This window comes from Paroedura picta, chromosome 10 (assembly GCF_049243985.1).
Source record: "Paroedura picta isolate Pp20150507F chromosome 10, Ppicta_v3.0, whole genome shotgun sequence".
In the NCBI taxonomy this organism is placed as follows: Eukaryota; Metazoa; Chordata; class Lepidosauria; order Squamata; family Gekkonidae; genus Paroedura; species Paroedura picta.
In genome coordinates this window covers 27254990-27267330 of record NC_135378.1, presented here as the reverse complement: position 1 = coordinate 27267330, position 12341 = coordinate 27254990, and the positions used below count along the sequence as shown (strand labels likewise).

The window sequence follows — 12341 nt, the reverse complement described above, 5'->3', positions numbered from 1 at the left end:
AAGTTAAGGGTTTGGGAATGAGAAATGCAGCCATTAAGTCTGCTCGAAGAGCACCTTTGATTACGGTGCCATTGATCAGGTTGCCAAATCTAACATTGATGGGGAAGGGGAGGGGGAGGGGGAGAGGAGTGCATTTGCCCTCCCTACCCCATTGCAAATTGCAAAGGGAGGAGAGACTTAGCCCAGGCAGAGAGGTAGAGATTAATTGCTTTTGTTCTGGGGAGGGCCCCCCCCACCTCTTTTGCTGTGTGCTTTGAGTACTGCACCTTCAGACGCTGAAACATTTCATGATTGATAGCCCATGTCTAGACTGGGTATTTTTCGATCTGCGACAAACATGTTCTTCTTCATCATATTTTTGAGAAGGAGGAGGAGGAGCTACGGCGGTGCAGCTGTCTTTCCAGGTTCTCCTTTTCCTTCTTCTATTCTTTCTTTCATTTTAAAAAAAGATTTCTTGTAAAAAATTATGCTCATTTCATGGAAGCAAAATATACCAGGTTGAACATGAAATGTCATTTTCTTTACAATAGCCCACCCCTGTGTATAAATGTTTTATTTGGTGTAGTGGTTAGGAGTGCGGACTTCTCATCTGGTGAGCCGGGTTTGATTTCCCACTCTCCCACATGCAGCCAGCTGGGTGACCTTGGGCTGGCCACAGCACTGATAAAGCTGTTCTGACAGAGCAGTGATATCAGGGCTCTCTCAGCCTCACCTACCTCACAGGGTGTCTGTTGTGGGGAGAGGAAAGGGAAGGTGATTGTAAGCCGGTTTGAGACTCCTTCTAGTAGAGAAAAGCTGCATGTAACTACTACTACACACAGTTTTATGCACCCAACCAGGGAGGTATTCATTCATTCATTCATTCATTCATTCTCCTGGGCTCAGAGTAGTTTACACCAACGTTTGAGATGCACTAAAAGAGAAAAACACAACTGCGAATGTACATATCCAATGGTATAACTTGTAACAGTAGAACAGTTAACATTTAACAGTTCAGCATTCTGACTTATTATCAACAATTGTGTTATTATTAACTGCACCATAGTTCAGCACTTCATCTGCAGGGTGCCGTTTGTGGTGGGAGAAGCCTCAGTGGCTCTGGTTGGTGGAGTGTATTCATTGGTCTCCACTGAAGGCTTGGTGGAAGAGCTCCATTTTGCAGGCCCTGCAGAACTGTTGATATGGGACATCTGGTGCACCTCCTGAAACGGATATGAATACAGTCCAGAGTCCTGCCCCTGGGAGCACATCAGAAAAGGCCAGAAAAGTTGAGTAGGCTGAGGCAGAGACCACGGTGCCCCACAGGGGCCCAGCCAGTGACTGCGAAGCCGGCAGAGGGTGAAGAACCAGCCACGCTGCCTCCTAGGCCGTGGCAGAGGCTGCAGTGCCCCCCAGGGGCCCAGCCATCACCTGCAACACTGGCAAGGGACCAGAAGGCGGCCCCACTGCCTCTGAAGCCGAGGCTGCCCCACCCCCTGGAAGCCCAGCCAACATCTTCAATGCTGGTGGGGGCGAGGAGGTGGCTGTGCTGCTTCCCGAGTCCAAGGAAGAGGCCGCCAAAGGTAAACATGAAGGGAAACAGGAAGGGAAAGAGAATGGAGTCCGTGCACATGTGTGTGTTTGCAGGGGAGGGGCCCTGACCAAGTAGCCCCAGAGTAGATGAGTCCCACAGACCCTCTGAGAGTCAGGCTGTCAGGATAATTTTTTTAAAACTCCGGCAGGGCACTGATCTCTTCTAGGAGCTCGTTCCACCAGGTGGGAGCCAGGACAGAGCAAACCCTGGCCCTGGTCAGGTCATAGACGCCTTGATGGCAATTACCAGAACCTTCAACCTTTAATTTTCCTCACAGCAGTGATCCCAGTGAGGAACATTAGACTAAAAGCAACTGATCTGAGGTCATAGGATTCCCAGGCTCACTGAGAATTCACATCCGCCCCTCCTGGATCCTAATCCAACTCCCTAACCATGAGGCAGTGCAATTTTATGACCGTCCACCCCTTTGTCCAGTGAGTGCCCAGCATGATGTACCCTGTGAGGTGGGTTAGGGTGCACATAAATGGCCCAAGCTAACCCAAGCAGGCTTCGCGGCAAAGCAGAAAATCCGATCCAGGTCCTTCAGACCCTAGCCCAGGGATTCCCAACCAGGGGTCCTGGAGTCAAGCGAGAGTCACTTCCCCTGTTGCTCTACAGGCTGTCCCTTTCTGCACCACATCTGTGAAGGGACATGGCACCACTTCTGGGTGGCCCACTTGAGGCCTGAAAAATACTTCAAGGGATCCTCCGTGGTCAAACAGAGTATCATGTCCAGATCATGGGAAGTGATGATACTGCTTTGCTCTGCTCTGGTTCGGCCTCACTTGGAGTTCTGTGTTCAGTTTGGGGCACCCCAGTTGAAGAGGAATGTAGACAAACTGAAGCGTGTCCAGAGGAGGGGAACAAAGATGGTGAGGGGTTAGGAGACCAAGATGTATGAAGAAAGGTTGGGGGAGCTTGGTCTGTTTAGCCTAGAGAGGAGACGACTGAGAGGGGATCTGATAACCTTCTTCAAGTATTTAAAAGGCTGCCATATGGAGGATGGAGCAGTTGTTCTCTCTTGCCCCGGAGGAACGGACCAGAACCAATGGGATGAAATTAATTCAAAAGAAATTTTGTCTCAACATCGGGAAGAAGTTCCTGACAGTTAGAGCGGTTCCTCAGTGGAACAGGCTTCCTCGGGAGGTGGTGGGTTCTCCATCCTTGGAAATGTTTAAACAGAGGCTGAAAGCCATCTGACGGAGAGGCTGATTCTGTGAAGATTCAAGGGGGTGGCAGGTTACAGTGGGTGAGCGATAGGGTTGTGAGTGTCCTGCAAAGTGCAGGGGGTTGGACTAGATGACCCAGGAGGTCCCTTCCAACTCTATGATTCTAAAAGGCTGAAAAAGTCTGCTCTATGCAGTATGCACAGACACCTCACTCCCCAGGCTGAACACTGAAGGCTACAAGGAATGACCAGAATTTGCTTCCAACTCCATGTGGTAATTCCCCCCCCCCAACCACCCACCCAAATCAGTGGGACTCTAACTAGTTCCTGGTGCTCATCTTTTGATTTGCCTCTAACTCTTCCGTCACGATGCTGAACACTGTAACCCTGGCCAAGCACTTCACATTGAGCATTCATCCAGACAATGAAGCAAAATTACAGGTGTAGCATCTACTGATTCCAAGTATCACCCTTCATGCATTTTTACTGACTGAGCTTTCAAGTTAGTTCTTTCTAATTATCTCCCCCCCCCCCCCTTTTCCCTTTCAGCCTGGGAGAATAACATGTGCACGCCAGAAACCCAGAACTGTAGCTGTTGATCTTGGATATGTGAAGCAATGGAGCATCCATGTTCAAAGGCAATATACCTTACCATGGCAGGTACCGGGGGGGGGGGGGGAAACAATCCTGAAAACTTCCCAGAGGCTCCTGTTTGATTGCTCCACACACAAGGCAGCCTGACCAGGGTTTCTATGTAGAAGGCTGCCAGACAATCCTACAAAACTACACACACACTATGCAATCAATCAATGGCCTCTAGACAATAGAGTGGTGATTAATAAGCATAATCCTTATCCATAGTTTCTGATATATAAGAGTGAAACTGGCTCCAGGGTGGAGCCATTCCGGCTGCCCGAGGTGGAATAGGACCAATCAGGGTGCAGCCAGTGAAGGACTCCTGATTGGCCCACCCCAGACGGCTCCCATCTGTGCTGCTCTTGGGGCCGGGAAGGCCTTTTGCCGCATCATCACAAGAGGCCTTCCTGGGCCCAGGGAAAGCTCTCTGCCAGCTATGCCGGGGGGGGGGGGGCACTCTGCTGCCCCTGAGCCTGGGAAGGGCTCTCACCGTGTTTGCGACGCAGCGAGAGCCCTCTCCCCAGTTCCTCTCGCCAGGGAGCTGTTCTCCACGGCCCAGCTCTCCTTCTGCCGCTGCCACCGGGCCCCGGACGCCAGGAACAGGTAGGCAGGGGAGGAGGGGGCTCTTCTTCTCTTCCCCTTATCCCCTTTCAAAGCCCATTTTTCTAAAATGAGCTTTGAAGCTAGTAAATAAATAAAATAAAATCTATTTGTAAGAGGCAACGCATGCCCACTTGACAAATGAAACCAGCCAGCAGGAGAAGTGTGGGAACTATAGCATATATTCAGCTGTCCTTTCACGGACTGTAAGTTCAGGGGGGGTAGCTGTGTCAGCCTGGAGCAGAAGGGCGAAGTTTGAGTCCAGTGGCACCTTTGAGACCAACAAATCTTTGTTCAAGGTATGAGCTTTCCTGCATTCTTTATCAGAGAGTGAAACAGAATAGCCTCAATCATTACATATAAGGAGAGAGGGGGCTGGAGGGGGTGTAATTGCCAGGAAGGGCTAGCTAGAGTCAAGATGCATGAGTAACCGGGTGATAATAGCTGAGAGGATTAAGGCAGTTGTCAAGATCTGTGAATGGCCGTAAATCAGCATACAAATGCCAGAGCTAATGAACAGATGTGAGAAAAGTCTGAGTCCAGCAAGGTCAACCAAATTCAACTCTGGGAACCAGCAGGAACTGAGAGACTGAGCATGTGCTAGCATGTTCCTTCAGCTACAGATTTCCTTAAATGGTACTCGTAACTAAGGGAGGTTAGTTGATAAAGGTATCCCCTGTGCAAACACCGAGTTCTTGCCGGACTCAATACAGGGTGGTTTGCCATTTCCTTCCCCAGTCATTACCGTTTTACCCCCCAGCAAGCTGGCTACTCATTTTACTGACTTTAGAAGGATGGAAGGCTGAGTCAACCTTGAGCCAGCTGCTGGGATTGAATTCCCAGCCTCATGGGCAGAGCTTTCAGACTGCATGTCTGCTGCCTTACCACCCTGTGCCACAAGAGCAGGGATAGTCAAACTGCGGCCCTCCAGATGTCCATAGACTACAATTCCCATGAGCCCCTGCCAGCATTTGCTGGCAGGGGCTCATGGGAATTGTAGTCCATGGACATCTGGAGGGCCGCAGTTTGACTACCCCTGCACAAGAGGATCAGTTAGTTATCAGGAAGGGCTTGTTAGAGTTCAGATGCAAAAGTAATCAAGCTATAAATACAACTAAGATTGGAAGAGCGCATTTGGTAAGATGTGAAAATAGCAGCAAATTGGCATACAGATGATAAATGAATTAACAGATGTGAGAGCTGAGTCAGACCCCCCCCCTTAAAAAAAAAGACCAACAGATTAAATTACTGGGCATAAGTGAGAAATGAATGATTTAGCATGTGTAGTGAGATAAGATGACCAGGGAGCCCAGGGAGTTCCACTGTCCTGGGTGTTGTACCACCTTGACAAATTGTTGACTGCCTTAGCCAAATTGTTGACTGCCTTAGCCAAATTGTTGACTGCCTTAGCCAAGCATGGTGAAACTTTTCTTGCAGTAAGAGGTGGCCAAAGCAAAACAGTCAGGAGACCCACCTAAGGCACTATGGCATTAACTTTTACAGTAGATCATAAACAGCTTCTGTGTGCAAAATACCTTTTGATTACACCACTTTTTACACATGGCTCTTTACACAGAATATGTCACCACGGGACAGAAATGCAAGAACTAAATACGAAACTGCAGGACATAAAAGCAGACGATTTGCTCCAGGGTCCCCTCCCTCGCTTCGGTCTAAATTGTCTCCAACTCCTTCCCCGCCGCGCCTCCTTGCGAGCTCTGACGTCTCTGGTCTGCCCCCGGCCTGCTCGCACCCGTTTCCTTTCAGGGCCCAGGGACACGTGTGCGTGTGAACGGGGGGGGGGAGAGGCCACCGTCTCGCAGAGCAGCCAGGCCAGCGATGTTTTCTGCCAACAACGACCGTCGATCTGCCAACGAGCCGTCTCTCGCATCCCTGCAAATGTGACGCGCCTGAATTGCAGCCGCCGCCTCGCCCGTTCTCGCTCGTGCATCACGAGCTGGGCGCGCTAATCGGCCCTGACGGCCGCCCTGGACGCCCAACCGCGCGCCCGCGGGCCCAGGCTTCGGCGCGGCGTTAATCAAGCGACCGGCGGAGGCGCTGCCTGGGGCGGCTGGCCCAGGGAGGCGGGGACGGACGGGGGGCGGCAATGAGGCGGCCTGCAAGAGGGACCCTGCCCGAGCGCCCAGGGGAAAGGAGTCCGTCGACGGCGCCCTGGGAGGGAGGGAGGCTCCCGCCCCCCGGGAAGCGCCTGCATGGGAGCGCCGCGGCTCCTGTTCTGCACGCCTCGGGCAAGACGCTTGGGCCGCCGAAGCGCGCGAGGCATGGCGCGCGGCAGGCGCGAGCGGTCAAACTTGAAGAGTTCGCCGCTCTTCGAAGTTCTGCGGCGGGGGAGGCTCTCCGTGTTCGCAGGAGGGAGAGACGATCCTCCGCGCCTCGTCCTCGTCGGGCCGTACTGGGGCCCCGCGGCTAGGATCCCGCGCAGCGCCTTCCTCGCCAGGAGCCTCCCCTCCCTCCTTGGCACCGGAGCCCGCCGCGGGAGGCGCCCTGAGCCGCGGCTCGGCCCCGCCCTCCCTCCTCTTCGCGGCGCTCCCGCCTCCCCCTGCTGGCCCGCTCCCATTAGCGGCGCGGCCTGGGGGGGCTCCCCGGCCGGCGCCTCGCCTCCCTTCTCCCTCCAGGCATTGGCGCGGCCGCCTGTCAATCAGGCGCGCGCACACCCCGAGCCCCGCAAACACGCCTCCCCCAGCGCCGCCGCGCCACGGGGCTGAGCCAAGCGGGGCCACCATCGAGCGCCGCGCAGCAGCCGAGCCGGGCGGGAGGGAGGGAGAGCGGGCGGCCGGAGCGCGATGCTGATGGAGGAGGCGGTGGCGGCGGCGATGCAGGCGGCCGAGGAGGGCCCCAGCGCGGCCAAGGTCTACAAGCAGCAGCGCAGCCCCTACAGCGTCCTCAAGACCTTCCCCAGCAGCCGGAGACCGGCGCTCAGCAAGCGCTACGAGAGACCCACCATGGTGGACATCCCGCAGGTCCGCCCGGGCGTCGGGCAGCCGCCGCCGCCGCATCCCTTCCACCAGCAGCAGCCGCCGCCAGCTGTCGCCTCGTCGTCCTCCCTCGGCGAGCACCAGCTGCCTTACCCGGCGCACAGCTCCTTCCCCGGCGGCGGCGGCGGCGGCAGAGGCTCGCACGGCCCCCCGCCCCGGACGCCGGCGTCGCAGCTGGGACCTCAGTCGGCGCCGGCCGCCTCGTCCTCCTCGGGCAGGTACGGCCACGGCCACCAGGGGACGGCGAGCAGCAGCACCGAGGGAGGCGGCGGCGGCTTGGAGCTCAGCGCAGGTACCGGCGGGGGGGGGGGGGGGAGGGAAGGGGGCGGAAATCTGTGCCCGAGAAGGAGAAAGAGTTTCGGCCGAGCCCGCGTTTTGCACGGCAACTGGCCTCGCCCGCTGGGCGGGGACTCCCATTGGCGACGCGCGCCCGAGCATGTGCAGAGTGCGTCGGGGCCTCTTGGAGAAGAGCGCTTGCCCTCGTGCTCTCTTGAACGCCGGGATCCCCCGAGATGCCTTTGGAAGCCCCGCCGCCATTAATATCCTGATGATTCGGGCGGGGGGGGGGACTGCTGTGGCACAGACCGCAGCTGCCAGTGTGTTTCTTGGGGAAGGTGCGATTCGAAGCCAGCGCTTTCTAGCTCACCCTTAGGGTTGCCGCCTCTGGATTGGGAAATACCTGGGGACTTTGGGGATGGAGGCAGGATTTAGGGCACTTAGGGATGAGTGTAATGCATCCCTTTTCTTCAGGGCAGCTGATCAGTCGCCTGGAGGCTGGCATCCCTGCTTACCGTTAGCCAGTTGGGAGCACCTGAAGTGGTTCTTCTCTGTACAGAAACTACCTGTTGGTGAACTGGGGCCCTTTGTCAATAGTGTTGTCAGGAGAGGGCAGTAGACGAGTTGGTTGTGGTTTAGCCAGGCTGGTCAAACTGTGGTCTGTTTACCTGCTGCTAAAGAACATGGATGTCCTTGCGTCGTTCAGGAGTTGAACTAGATGACCCTTGAGGTCCCTTCCAGCTCTGTTTCTCTGTCTCTGAATAAGCACCAGGAATGAAGTTCTACAAATTGTGTGTTTGGGGAGGAGGGGGAGTCAAAGTCAAACAAGTATCTGTTTGTGCAGAACAGGTGTATTTGACTGAAGTAACCCCAGCAAATGTTCCCAGGGAGGGAGAGTTTGAACGGCCCACCTTAAATGTCTTGGTCAAAAGACAGGAGGGGTCTCTGCCCTCCAAACCCTTGAGTAGCTGATATTGTGGGCATTCCTCAAGACTCAGGGTCATGGCTGGAGAGGGAACTCTCTTGGGGGGGGGGCTGGATTTCTTCAGAACAATCTTGTGGGGAAATTTAGGCTACGAGGCTGGGCCAAGGTCACCCAATTGAACTGGGAGGCCTTCAAACAGGCCTCCCTAATTCAAAACTCTGCACTTCCCCAGAGCTCATTTTTAGTGCTGTGGCCGACTGGGAAGGTGTCGTGGTAAGAAAGAGCAAGCCTCTGAACATGCAGAGTCCCTAGCTGCTGAACAAGCAGCGGCAGGTGCACCACCACTTAGGAAGCATTTCCAAGCCAAAGAGGATTGGTTTTGAGGTAGGCTTGTACCCTGGCATGCCTTGTTTCTGGAGGTAAACAATGGAAACTGAAGAGCGACACAGTGGAGGATGCGATTCCCAGGCTGTCTGTGGGGGGGGGGGAGCAGAAGCCCCCCCCCATGGGATGCTTCAAAGAGGCGATGTGGGAAATGTGCCTTGTTGTAGAGATCCGTCTTTGGCAGTCCTGGGGCCAAAACTGGCCTCTTCCTCCATGTAGGTGCAGCCTTCTCCTAGATCCTAGTCCAGGGTGAAGCAACCGGGCTTTGTAAAGGAGAATTCCTCTGTAGCATTTATCTACTTACCTATCTCTATCATCTATCATCTATGTATCTGGAGTATGTTGTGTAGCCAGGAGATCCAAGGGTTGTCTGGCAACCAGGCAAGCAGTGTTTGGAGAAGAACTAGCACCCAAATTCGTGGGGGTCTCCCATCCAAGTACTAGCCAAAATCAGCCGTGCTTAGTGTCTGAGATCTGATGGGACCAAGCTTGCCGGGGCTATCCTGGTGAGGGCCTTCTGTAGCATCAGGACTTCCTGGTAAGAATGGAGGGGGGATCACTATCCATACCATCCGTGGAAGCTCGAGCAGGGGGGTTAGTTCCAGCCTTTGTGCTGGGAAGAGCGGTCTCTTCTACTGTTTAGAAAAAGCCCTTCGCAGAGGGGCTCATGGTAATTGTAGTCCATGCACATCTGCAGAGCCACAGTTTGGCCACACCCAGTATGATTCTCCAATGTTTTGAATTGGTGGGGTGGGTGTAGCAGCCAAACCATTGCACTGAAATCTGGGCTGCTTGGGTTCAAGTCCTCCCTTTTGCCATGGCAGTGTGCTGAGCCAGTCAGTCACTCTCAGGCTCACAGGGTCGTTGTGAGGATAAAATAGAGGGGAGAACCGTGTTGGCTGCTTTGGGTCCCCATTGGGAAGATGACAAGGGATCGATTAATTTAATCAGCATGTCCAACAAAGGTCTTTACCTCTTCAGTCCATCTTTTGCAGGGATGGATCCTTGTGCATAGATCTGTGGATTGGGGCAGTCCTCTGATGAAGGTGTCAAGATTAGAAAGGGGCACCTGGCTCTCCCTCATAACATCCACAAGTCAGGGGGCTGCATTACTCACCTTATGACAGGTGAAATGTGTGTCTGTCTCACCCCTTGGAACTTTGCATCTTCCCTTCTGGTGTCTTGGGCCTTCCCCAAAGACCAACAGACCCCTGGAGAACCACCGGGCCACATCCTTTATGTGAAGAATCTATCCCATCCTCTAGATTAGGGGTGGCCAAACAGTGGCTCTTCAGATGTCCATGGACTACATTTACCATGAGCCCCTGCCAGTATAGTACTGGCAGGGACTCATGGTAATTGTAGTCCATGGACATCTGGTGAGCCTCCGTTTGGCCACCCCTACTCCTGTATGGTTAAGGTTTCTTGTACTGCTTCCAAATCTACTTAGAGACTGAGAATCTTCTCCCCAGTCTCTGATTTGGACAAAGTCTAGTCTAGTTCATCTGCTGTTTCTCTTCAAACAGATTTGGGAGTGAATTCTGCTGAAAGGACACAGAACCAAACCTTCCAACATGCACATTCCTTCTACAGCTCAACACTCGTGAAATCTGTGCTAGGTCAGAGGACACATGGTTTATGCATTCCGTTGTTATCATTACGCCCCCCTCCCCAAGGAGTTCACGGTGGTTCTGTCTTAAACAATAGCCTTGCAAGGTAGGTTGGCCTAAAAGCGAGCAATTAATCCAAGGTCACCCCCCAGTGAGCTTCGTGGATGGATTAGAACCTGAGGCTCCCCACGTCTCACTCCACACTCCAACGATGCTTATTGCACCCATCCCATTTTGCCTGCTGAACACCTCAGATTCAAGCCAGCATCTCTAGTTCACAGGTTAAAAGATTTAGAAAAGACCTCTGCCTGAGAGCCCCCAGCTTTGTTCACAGTAGACTGTTGCAAGCCACAGATATACAAATGGTCAGCCTTGGCAGAGGACAAGCAGGGCCAGGAATCAGCATTAGAGCCTCTGCTTGGTACGCAGAAGGTCCCAGGTCCAGTCCATGGATCAGGTGGCAGGTAAAAGACCTCCGCCTGGGAGCCTGGAGAACCGCTGACATTCTGAATAGACAACACTGACCACGATAGACCAAGGGTCCAATTCATAGAACCATAGAGTTGGAAAGACCCATGCAGGCCATCTAGTCCATCCCCTGCTCAATGCGGGATCAGCCTAAAGCATCTGTGATAAATATCTGTGCAACTTCTGCTTGCAGACCGCCTATGAGGGGGAGCTCACCACCTCCTTAGGCAGCCGACTCCACTGCTGAACTACTCTAGCTATCTAGCCAGTACCATTTTGCATGTAGTTTAAACCCATTACTGCTGGTCCTAGCCTCTGCTGCCAACAGGACCGCTCCCTGCCCTCCTCCAAGTGACAGCCTTACTTAAGGACAGCAATCGTGTCCCCTCTCAACCTCCTTTTCTCCAGGCTGAACATTCCCAAGTCCCTCAGCCTTTCCTCACAGGGCTTGGTCCCCAGGCCCCAGATCATCCTCGTCACTCTCCTCTGCACCATTTTTAGTGTATGGGAGCTTCATCTGGACATGTGGCAGCAGTGGCCATTTGGTTTCCTGGTAGGGACAGTCTCCTTATTTTTGTATTATCCAGCAGAGAAAGTCCTGCTCTTGTTTTGATCTTTGACCCTTCGTTACTTTGTTCAGAATTTTCATTGAAGGCATTTTTATCTTCTCCGTCATCCTCTTTCCCAAATGGGTTCTGTGTTCAAGACGCTTGTTTTTTCCGTTTTCTTCTGTCTCTGGTTGACTCAGCCTTCCATCCTTCCGAGGTCGGTAAAATGAGTACCCAGCTTGCTGGGGGGTAAACGGTAATGACTGGGGAAGGCACTGGCAAACCACCCCGTATTGAGTCTGCCATGAAAACGCTGGAGAGCGTCACCCCAAGGGTCAGACATGACTTGGTGCTTGCACAGGGGATATCTTTACCTTTACCTCTGTCTCCGGATTTTTCAGAAGAGCAACACGTACTCTTTGCCACTCCCCAAAATAGCAGCGCCGATGGGGTTACGGAGCTTAGGGCAAGAAGAGGCATGAGAATGAGAAGCCACCTTTCAGATCATTATTGAGAAACCAGGACCAAAAAGCCTCCTTAACTCCGCATACAGATCTGTTTCGATTTCCTTCTTATGAAATAAATATCTCAAAAACAAAATCTCCAGGGTGGTATTTTATTGTAGACTGCGATGAAGATCAGATCAAAATATTTTTTCCCTCCTTCTCTCGGAAGGTATGGAACCTCCTAAGATGCTGAACGCATCTCTCCCTCCCCTCTCCCCCCCCCCCCCATGGCTTGGTATTAGATCACACGTAGTTCTTGATACGCTGCCTAAATTTGGCACTAGGAAATGGGAAATTGCATCTTTAAGCAGACTACAATCAAAAATGAATTACAATAAATCCTATATAATTGCATAGGTCATTCTCTTTAATGAGATTTTATTAACCTGACTGTCAAGCTTTTGAGTCAGGCAGATATTTTATCTTCTTCAACTGATAAAAGTGTCAGCTATAAACCACCGTATAAATATTCATAAATCTACACAACTCTGGCAGCCTATCAGCATCATTCTTTTGGACATTAAAAGCATTCTAATTACTTTCTGTCTAGCAGAGCTGAAAGGCTGCCTGTTATACTATGTGCTTGGCGGGCCTGATTGCCTTTGTTTGCCACTGCAAATAACAGCACCCCCCACTCCTAGACTGAAGGCC

At 52.9% G+C, this 12341-nt stretch overlaps 1 protein-coding gene across 2 annotated transcripts in view; it reads left to right on the top strand.

Moving 5' to 3' along the window:
- Positions 1-6015: 6015 nt before the first annotated feature.
- BEND4 (BEN domain containing 4) overlaps positions 6016-12341 on the top strand; it is a 32428-nt gene continuing 26102 nt past the window's right edge. For both annotated transcript variants that reach the window (XM_077301830.1, XM_077301829.1), the window contains exon 1: positions 6016-7265. In XM_077301830.1, coding sequence (XP_077157945.1) covers positions 6782-7265 — 484 coding nt within the window. In that variant the 5' untranslated portion in view covers positions 6016-6781. The remainder of the gene's footprint in view (positions 7266-12341) is intronic.